The sequence below is a fragment of the Myotis lucifugus genome, unplaced genomic scaffold (genome assembly GCF_000147115.1).
Source record: "Myotis lucifugus unplaced genomic scaffold, Myoluc2.0 scaffold_37, whole genome shotgun sequence".
Classification (NCBI taxonomy): Eukaryota; Metazoa; Chordata; class Mammalia; order Chiroptera; family Vespertilionidae; genus Myotis; species Myotis lucifugus.
In genome coordinates this window covers 303-10,112 of record NW_005871085.1, presented here as the reverse complement: position 1 = coordinate 10,112, position 9,810 = coordinate 303, and the positions used below count along the sequence as shown (strand labels likewise).

General features: G+C 59.7%; 1 protein-coding gene across 1 annotated transcript; it reads left to right on the top strand.

Annotated features, from left to right (window-relative positions):
• The first annotated feature begins 6 nt into the window (after window positions 1–6).
• Window positions 7–9,453, top strand: B4GALT2 (beta-1,4-galactosyltransferase 2). The gene is made up of 7 exons (XM_006087197.3): window positions 7–72; window positions 1,653–2,005; window positions 2,220–2,455; window positions 5,336–5,526; window positions 5,706–5,828; window positions 5,936–6,040; window positions 8,577–9,453. Exons 2-7 carry the CDS (start codon window positions 1,705–1,707, stop codon window positions 8,725–8,727), a joined length of 1,107 nt encoding a protein of 368 aa, XP_006087259.1. The 5' UTR covers window positions 7–72; window positions 1,653–1,704; the 3' UTR covers window positions 8,728–9,453.
• Window positions 9,454–9,810: the final 357 nt, after the last annotated feature.

Below are 9,810 nucleotides of genomic sequence, written 5' to 3'. Positions count from 1 at the left end.
ACGGAGCGTCTGCAGCCGCCGGAGCCGGGAAGCCAGCCCCAGCGCGGAGCAGCGCCCCCTGCTGAGCGCCGGGTGAGAGGGAGGCGCGCGCGGCCCCCAGCTCCGGGCCCCCAGATTCCAGCCCCGGCCCCGCGATCCCCGCGATCCCCGCCCAGGACCCGCTGAGAGGCGCCAGCTGCCAGAGCCCGGCCTGGCGTTGCCTCTCCCCACCCCACCCCCATCCCTAGGCTCCCCCGGGCTCCGCTGGGCTCCGCTGCCCGCCCCCGACCGGCCTCCTTTATTGTCCCTGCTCACCGGGCCTCGTGGCGCGGGGAGGCGCTCCACTCACGGTTCCCCTTGGCCTCGGCCCCCGCCTCCATCCACTCCCCCAATCCACGCCTCCCCACCCCCAGGCTCCACACCCTCCGGGTCTCTGCTGCCTCCCCAGTCCCGGGGTGCCACGTGTTCAGGCGGCTCAGCCCTCCAGCCCTGCCCAAAACTACCTCGCTGCCGGTGGTCAGCCTGACCCAGAACTCCTGCCCCAGGAGGGGTGGGAATGTTCGCACGTGGGGCCGCGTGTTGGGAGGCGCCCGGGAGCTTGTAGGTGCGGCTGTGTAAGTGCGGGACCCGCGGCTTTGTTTGTGAGTGTGTAACTTGTGTGTGACTGTCACCTGGGTGTGTCTGTCTGTAGTTGTGTGTGTCTCAGTGCAGGTGAGTATAGCTGGGACCGAGGGTGTCTGCACGGTTGTGCGATGCCGTGTGTCTGTGAGTGAGACGCCCCCTGCAACCTGAAGCGCTGCTAGAAGTGGCCTCAGAAGTGTGGCCGCGCTGTTGGGACCGCAGCTGGAGCTGTGCCCAGCAGGACCCTCTGCTGCCTGCTGAGTGCTGCACCTCCGTCCCCATGGCTCCAGCGTCCCTGTTCTGGGAATCAGGACCGGCAGTGCTGGGCAGGCTCCAGGGAGTTCAGCCCAACCCTTGAGGTCTTATAGGGGGTGCCCGTGCCACACCCTGTATTTTGACCTCTTGTTCCAGAAGGAAGGGATCCCACAGACATCCTGTATTTGGGCCATTGGGATGCTGAGGGCCACTTCCCAGCCTGGTTCCAGCTGGCCTGGCCTGCTTGCCCCTGGGACCTGTGTGACCAAACCACTGCCCACCATGCTCCTGGGAGGACTAAGTGAAGCCGTGATACAGAGCACTCCTGCATGGCAGGTGCTCAGGAAATGGCCCCTTTCCCCAGGCCCGGAGTCCTGGGATGAGCATACTGCCCTGGGGGGTGTCTGTTCTCTGGGGCACAGGTACACATGTGGGTCTGTAGGTACACATGTTCCCATGTTTAGGTATGAACCAGTGTGGTCAGAGGCTACGTGTCCATGTTCCTGGGAATATGTATGTGTGTGTGTGTGTGTGTGTGTGTGTGTGTGTGTAGATAAGGAATGTAAGCTTACGTGGGTAAGTACTCAGGTGCGTGAAGATGTGTGAGTATTGAGTTGCTAGGGACTGTGTCTGTGTGTCTGTTTGCAGGTAGAATGTGAGGATGAGTGTCACAGGGCATGAGCAGGTAAATGTGAGGATGCGGGTCCATGAGTAGAAGCAGTGGGCAGGAGGTGGGTGGGTAGCCTTGCCCATCGGCCCTAACCGGCTGGGTCGGTTTCTTTCCTACCTTTGCTCAGGCCGGCAGCCGGATGCCCGGGCCCATTGGGCGGGCCGGAGGCCGCCTGCGGGATGAGCAGACTGCTGGGGGGGACGCTGGAGCGCGTCTGCAAGGCCGTGCTCCTTCTCTGCCTGCTGCACTTTCTCGTGGCCGTCATCCTCTACTTTGACGTCTATGCCCAGCACCTGGCCTTCTTCAGCCGCTTCAGTGCCCGAGGCCCTGCCCGTGTCCTTCACCCAGCTGCCAGCAGCTCCAACTGCTCCCGGCCGAACGCCACTGCCCCCAGCTCCGGACTCCCTGAGGCCCCCAGTGTCCGGCCTGGCTCCTCGGCTCCCGTCCTGCCGCCCTGTCCTGACTCGCCACCTGGTCTTGGTGAGCCTGCAGGGTAGGGCCTGCCCATAGGGGTGGGCAGAGGACCTAACCATTCCATGGGGAGTGGAGTCTTGACCGATGGGGTGCCGAGGGTCCGGGTCTGTTGTGAGAGGGCTACTCCTCGGGTTCCCTCGTCCACCCCCGGGCCGAGGGAGAGGGCTGGTGTCCCAGGATTCGGATGAAGTCCTGATTCCTGCCACCGTCCTGCCTGCAGTGGGCCGACTGCTGATTGAGTTCACCTCGCCCATGCCACTGGAGCGGGTGCAGAGGGAGAACCCGGGTGTGCTCCTGGGTGGCCGCTATACACCGCCCGACTGCACCCCAGCCCAGACAGTGGCAGTCATCATCCCCTTTCGACACCGGGAGCACCACCTACGCTACTGGCTCCACTATCTGCACCCCATCCTGAGGCGGCAGCGGCTGCGCTATGGCATCTATGTCATCAACCAGGTGTGCCGTCTATGACCCCCAGGCTGGGTACTGACCACCAGGGGACCCGTGGGCACTTGTGAGTGTGGAGCCCGTGTGCCTGTTGGTACATGTGTGGGTTTGGGGGCATTCGTGGTGCTTGTCTGCCATGGTTGTGTGGATATGTGAATTACCTGTGGGGGTACATGTATGTCGGTGTGCACATAGGAAGGTTTGCATACTCATGAAGGGGACACATGCGTGTGAATGTTGGCATGCACACTGGCGGATGTGTGCCTGGCCTTAATGGGCATGAGCCCCATTGTCTTCCTTTGGTGGGCCCCATCTCGTGGTGGTGGAGACCTAGGGGATGCTGGCTATGAGGTGTTGAGGGCCGAGGAGAGGAAGAGTTAGTCCTCAAAGAGGGATGAAGTCTGCCTTAGTGCCAAGTGCTGGCCCAGCTGAAGCCCAGGGACTCGGCTCACTTTCTGAGCCCTGCCATGGGCCAGCCAGGGCTGGCCACTGGAGCCCACAGAGGACCTGGTGTAGGCCCTCCTCCCCACAGAAAACTCCCAGACTTGGACTTGGATCCCTGGAGACTCCAGGAGGTTGGTGTGAGTCTGGAGTTGGAGCAGGGAGCGGTGGGAGCACCAAGGGGCCTGGTCCAGCCCTGGGCTTGGCAAGCAATGGTTGAGGTGGGACTTGAGCTGGCAGACGCCTGGCGGAGGCAGGCACGCTAGGCAGAGGGACTAGAGGCCTCAGCGAGAGAGCTGGTCTCGTGTGTTCAGGAATTGTTGCCTGAGGTGTGGGGTCCAAAATGAAGGGTGGGTAACAGAGATGAGACTGGAAGAGCTGATGGAGGCCAAATCCATAAGGGTCTTAGGAGGCCTGTTAAGCACTTGAAATCCAGCCTGAAGGTGGTGGGCACCATTGTAAAGTTTTAAGGCGGGGAAAGTGTGTGTTTCTTTATAGAAAGGTCACTGATTGCATGTGGAGAATGGCCTGGGAGAGGAGACTCGAGGCAGAGTGACCAGTGGGAAGAGGCTATGACGTGGAGGAAAGAAATGGTGGACGTGGTGTGAGTCAGGCAGTGGCTGTGGGGTGAAAGGGAGAGATGTGACACCGGTGGTGGAAAGGGAGACGCCAGGACAGCTGGAGTGCTCTGTCTTGGTGTTCGCTGTGCCTGTGAGCAAGATGGAAATGCAGGAGCCGGGACAGGTCTGGGGGAGAGCATGACTCTGAGTTCTTTTCTGCGTGTGATGAGTGTGAGTGCCTGGGGGGGTGTGAGAGCAGCGATTAGCAGGCAGTTGGTCACATGAGTCCACCTTGGAGTGAGGTCTGCGGTGGAGAGAGGGCTCTGGGAGCCACCAGTATGTAGATGGTCCCTAAAACCAACCATGTCCAACCTGCAGGGAGCATGGGGCCTGGGAGGAGAGGCCAGCGTGGAAGAAACGGGTGGAGGAAGAGAGATGGCCGCAGAGGCTGCCAAGGTTGGCAAGAAAGGTTTGAGGAGACCCGGGAGGGTGTGGTGCTCTGGGAGCCCAGGAATAAGCGTCAAGAAGGAAGCGTGGCGAGTGCGTGAGCACTGCCGTGGGAGTAAGGACGGATGTGGACCAAGATGCGTCCAGTGGATTTAGCAACAGGGTGGGCCCAGCGAGAGCCATTTCAGGGGCATGGTGGGGGCGGAAGCAGATTGCAGTGGGTTGAAGAATCAGATTTGACAACATGGAAACAGGCGATTGGAGACAACTCCTTAAAAGAAACAAACCTCTGCCAACAAGGGACGGCAAAAAGGTAGGGCAGTGGTTAGAGGGAGGTTTTCTCTTCCCGAGGGGAGAGAATTGGGCGTGTGTGTGAGCCCTGTGGGAGCAACCTGAGCTCCTGGCTGGTGAGAGAGGTGGGAAAGGAGTCCCGATGAGCCCGGAGATGACGGACAGCTGCTCCAAGGGCTGGAGGGAGAGAGGGTGCAAGGGGAGAAGGGAGGAAAGCAAGAGCCCTGGGCAGTTCAGGGCCCCAGGGTAGCAGCTCCCACCCCGTTAGGCCCCAGCTGGCTGGTGGTGAGGAAGGGCCACTCTTGCTTCTCTCCTTCCAGTAGGGCCCCTGGAAGACCCCCCCACAGGAGCCTCTCGGGCTCCAGCCTGGAGATCGTAGGCTGGGGCCCAGGCTCACTGGACCATGACTGCCTGTGCTTGTCATTTTGTTGGGAGACGAGTGACCTCGCCCGTCCTGTCCTGGTGTCAGAGGCTCCCCAGGGAACTGGGTGTAGATCCACATGAGCCAGAGGGGACAGGTGGCTGAGGCTCCGTAGCTCAGTCCCATGGTTTCTGGGCACTCGGGGCGTTCGTTGTTCGTCTCACTTGGTGACTGTGCTCAGTAGGGATGCGGTGTGCTCAGGGCTGCTCATCTCCAGGATCTCCAGTGGCACAAACAAGACGCCTGGCACAAAGACCAGGCCGCAGGGCATGTCTGAGTGAGGGGAGATTGAAGTAAGAGCTCTAAATCACAGTTTAAGTGGACGCCGGCATACGTGAAGCACGCGGGAGGGGATGAGTAATGACACTGCGGCGGGGAGGTTCAGGGAGGCCTTCCAGACGCGAGCGCAAGCAGCGGAGAGCATTCCGGGCAGGGGCCCTGCAACACCAAGGCCAAGGCGAGGGAGAGCCGGGCCGCTGAGGGATGCCGTGTAGCTGGGCCTTGGTGTCTGAGGGCAGTGGCCAGAGAGGAGACTAGAGCCAAGTCATGAAAGGCCTTGGAAGGCCGGGCCCAGGGTAAGGAGCTGGACTTGATTCTGGGAGTCTGCAGGAGCCACGAAGGGGGTGGGGGGTGGGTAGCAGGCCCCTGGGGACCACTCTGGACAGTGGGAAATGGCAGGTGCTTGCCAGTCACAGGACCAGAGCTGACCGACCCCTCCCCCAACCCCAGCATGGCGAGGACACCTTCAACCGGGCCAAGCTGCTCAACGTGGGCTTCCTAGAGGCGCTGAAGGAGGACGCCTCCTATGACTGCTTCATCTTCAGCGACGTGGACCTGGTCCCCATGGATGACCGCAACCTGTACCGCTGCGGCGACCAGCCCCGCCACTTCGCCATCGCCATGGACAAGTTCGGCTTCCGGTGAGAGCTCCCTTTGCAGCTGAACCCAGAACTCACCACCCCCACCTCCCCTAACACGTCCAGACCCTCACTCCCAGCCCCAGTGCCCCCCTAGCTCCTGGCCCGGGGCACACTCTTCCCCACCCCATCTCCATCCTCCCCTCAGGCCCCTCACTGACGCCCGCCCTCCTGCACAATAGGCTGCCCTACGCTGGCTACTTTGGAGGCGTGTCGGGCCTGAGCAAAGCCCAGTTCCTGAGAATCAACGGCTTCCCCAATGAGTACTGGGGCTGGGGTGGTGAGGATGACGACATCTTCAACCGGTGAGTGACGGGTGGAGAGTAGACGGGGCATGAGAGGGTGTGGCAGACCGGGCGGGGCCGCTTGTCCTTCCTGGTGCCTGCTCCAGTCCATCTGTCCCCATCCCCAGGATCTCCCTGACTGGGATGAAGATCTCACGCCCAGACGTCCGCATAGGCCGCTACCGCATGATCAAGCACGACCGGGACAAGCATAACGAGCCCAATCCTCAGAGGTGACCCCCAGCACCCCGACCCCAAGGGCCCCTAACCCCTTACTCCCTGGGGTGACCCCCTGTGCAGTGGATCCCCAGAGATGATCCCAAGGCCCCCGACCCTCGACATGAATCTCAGCGCCTCTGGTCCCTGTTCCCTACCCGCCAGCTCAGCCTCACCCAGGCAGCTCTCACTCCTGGCTGGATTCCTGGCAGTGACTAAAACGTAAAGGCAGGGCTGAGATTGTCATTGAGTAGATTGCATTCCCATCGGTGTCCCCACACATCTCACTTGCGCCAGAGCAGATAGGATGAGAGATAGACAGCACTGGGCTCAGCTCCTGGGCCTGGAGCTCAACAAAGGCCTGAGCCCTGGGCGTGTGGGCCGGGGATTGGAAAGACAGTACTGACCCTCTGAGATGGGAGTGGGCGGCTCTGTCTCTGAGGCTGTAGCAACATTTGGTGTCTGGTGCTGGCTGGGAGAAGTGCCTGAGAGCATGTGAAATGTAGGCAAGGGCTTCCTGACACTGTTCCGGGACTGTCTGGTGCCAAACCTGCTGGGGAGAAGGGTCCAGAGCTGGATGTCCCATACGAAGTTCATTCTAGGGAGGGAGATAGGCAGTTACTGCTCAGGGTGGTCAGGGCAAGGTGCTGTCCTGGCAGAGGGATGGTGGGAAGCCTCCTGGAGAATGTGTAGTAAACTGGAGTTTGACAGCTATTCATTCAGCAAATATTTGTCACCCACCTACCTTGGGCACAGTGCCGTATTCACCAGGTTCATAGAGGAGGCCAGTTTGGATAAAAGGAAATAGTATGTGTCGGAGTCTGGGATGTGAACATGCATGGTACATGCTGAGAGTCCGAAACTCAGGGGCATTAAAATTTCTGAGGGCGGAGACTAACAGTAGAGAAGATCATTGATGGGTGTTGGGGGTCTCACATCCCAGGGTGTCAGTTTCACTTTTGTCCCAGGGGCCTTGGGGAGTCATGGAAGGGATCGCCTTGGAGCTTGAGGAAGGTGAAGGGCTGCCGAGCTTCTGGGTGGAGCCGGAGGGAAGCCGACCAGGCCTGAAGGAATCCGTGGGACCCCAGGGGCATGCTGGGAGCGAGGCTGCTCTGCTCCAGCTGGAACAGTAGGGTGGTTCTGCTCCGAGCCCAGGGTGTAAGAGTGGGGAGTGCCGCACTGACGTAGGGTTGATGTTTGGCAGAAGCATGAAGCACCGGGTGCCCAGGGAGCTGATGAAAAAGCAGTTTAGGTAAAAATCATGGTGAGCAGGGCAGGGACAAAAGACTGGGAGGAGAGGGCTTCAGGGCATCTGAGAGTGAGAGCTCAGAGAGGGGTCTGAGCTGAGCTCAGAAGGACTGGGAGGACCAAAGCAGCTGGGATGAGGATGGGAGTGCAGCTCTTCTAGAAGCACAGTGCCAGGAGCCTTGGTCCTGGTTCAGGAATAGCCATCATCAATTAGTGATGTCTGCCGTGGGTGGGTGAGTGACAAGATAGCAAGATGTTCTGGCTAAAGGTACTCTGTGGGTGGTGGTTTCATCTACCTAGCCGCTTTTGCCTCGAATCTAGGAGTTCTCCCGGATTCGTCTTCCGCTCACCCTACATGTCCGAACCATCAGCAAGTCATATCGGTGCCACCCCCAAACATATCTGAGCCCATCATTATTTCCCTTCACTACATCTCCTTTTGCCTGGACCACGGCAGTGACTTCTCACTGGTTTCCCTGCTTCCCCTGTCCCTTCTGTAGTTCATGTTCCCTGACCCTTCCTCCCCCAAACTGGGCTAAAGATCCCTCCATGTCTTCTTGCTCACAGAATAAAGAACCTGCTTCCTCTGACTTACAGAGCCCTGCCCATACACGATGTAACCTCCAAGCTAAGTCTTACTGCTTCTTCCCTTGGCCCATTAGGCTCTAGCCACACAGCTGTGCAAATTCTCATTCCCAGTTTAGGGTCAGCAGGTGCTGCTACCTCTGCCTAGAAGGCTCTCCCTCCTGCTGTCAGCTTGATGTCACATACTCACCCCTTCCAAATCAGTCTTCTTGGTCTCCCTCTCCTCTGTCCTTCGCACTAATGCTGTGTTCCTTGTCTGTTACCCGTCTCCCCTAGTGGCAGAGACTTGCCGTGAGAGGAAGGACCTTGCTGGCCTGTTTATGGCTGTGTCCCTGGTGCTTAGGGTAGAGCCTGGCACATGGGGACTCTCAATAGATGGTGAAGGAGTGACTAAAGGATGAGGAACAGAGGGTGGCCGAGATGATGGTTTGGGGAGCAGAGATGATACATTGCATTTGAGGTGTCTGTGGGATGCCCTATGTCTGGGTCTAAAGAAGGAAGGTCTGAGATGAGAGGTTTGTGGGGATGTCACAGTTCTGGACTTTGGGGGTGAGATCCGTTTGGAGGGCAATTGTAAGAGCAAAAGAGCTCCAGGCAGGTGGAGGGGTGGCAAGGAGAACCGGGTCACCCCTGGAAGAAGCCGGATGGCTTGACCCGTGGCCCCAGAGATGTTGGGTTTGGTGGTTAGCCCTGACCTGGACTCACTTCCGTCCTGCCCAGGTTTACCAAGATTCAGAACACGAAGCTGACCATGAAGCGGGACGGCATCGGGTCAGTGCGGTATCAGGTCTTGGAGGTGTCTAGGCAGCCGCTCTTCACCAACATCACAGTGGACATTGGACGACCCCCATCATGGCCCCCCCGGGGCTGACACTAAAGGACAAAGGCTCCTGTGCCAAGGATTGCTGGCCAGAGGACTGACCTTCAGCCTGGCTGGCGGCTGCTCTGAGGGGGATCCCCCAGGACTGAAACTGTGGGCTCTGTTTTTCTGAGGGTCTTCAATAGGCCCTCCCAGCTGCACCGGAAATTTCAGAACCTACTTTGGAGGGGCATCCATCCTGAACAGGCCCCTCGAGTGGGGGGGGGGCCTCTGGGGCCATTCCTCCTTACTACTCCCTCCCCAGCCCAGCCCCCCTTACTGTCAGGATTGGGCCAGCCCCTGCACTGCCTCATGGAGTGGCCTGGGCTAGGTCACTCCACCTCTCTGTGCCTCAGTTTCCCCTCCCTTGAGTCCCCTAGGGCCTGGAAGAATGGGAGGTAGGACTCGGGGGCAGTGCCACTTCCAGGGGGACTTCTCAGACCTGGGGATCCCCCTTGCTCCCAGGGGAGGGGAAACCTTTTTCATTCAACATTGTAGGGGGCAAACTGGTGGCCCCGTGCTGAGGAGCAGCCCCAGGAGGGGACCAGAGGGGGTGCTGTGTTACTGCCTGGGATCTTGGGCTTGGGCTTTGCATGGGTGGCAGGTACGGCTTGGATCAGTCAGTCTGGTTCCCATCTCCCTGTCTCAGAGCAAAGGCAGTAGCCCCAGGGCTAGCTTGTGTTTGTACATTGCACAGAAACTTGTGTGGGTGCTTTAGTAAAAAACGTGAATGGAGCAGCCCCTTTGCCTGATTGGGGATGGGGATCTGGGTCCCTGAATCCAGACCCTGGGAGTGTTGTGGGAGGGCGCCTGGCCCAGCCCCTGGCCCCTCCGAGCAGGGTCTCTAAGGGGAGAGGTTTACTCTGCCCGGCCTCTGAGCCGGAGGAGGCAACGAAGAAAGAAGCCCCGCGGGCTCAGATTACTCGGCTCTTCCACCTGTCCCGCCCGAAAGTGGCCAGGGATGAGACCCAGGTACTTGGGGTCAGGACCCTTCGGATCATTGGGTGGTTCCGACTCCAAAACCACCCATCAGCTGCTGTCGGAAGCCCGGCGAGTGGGTGCGGCTTTCCAGACCTGGAGAGGAGGGGGCGGGGC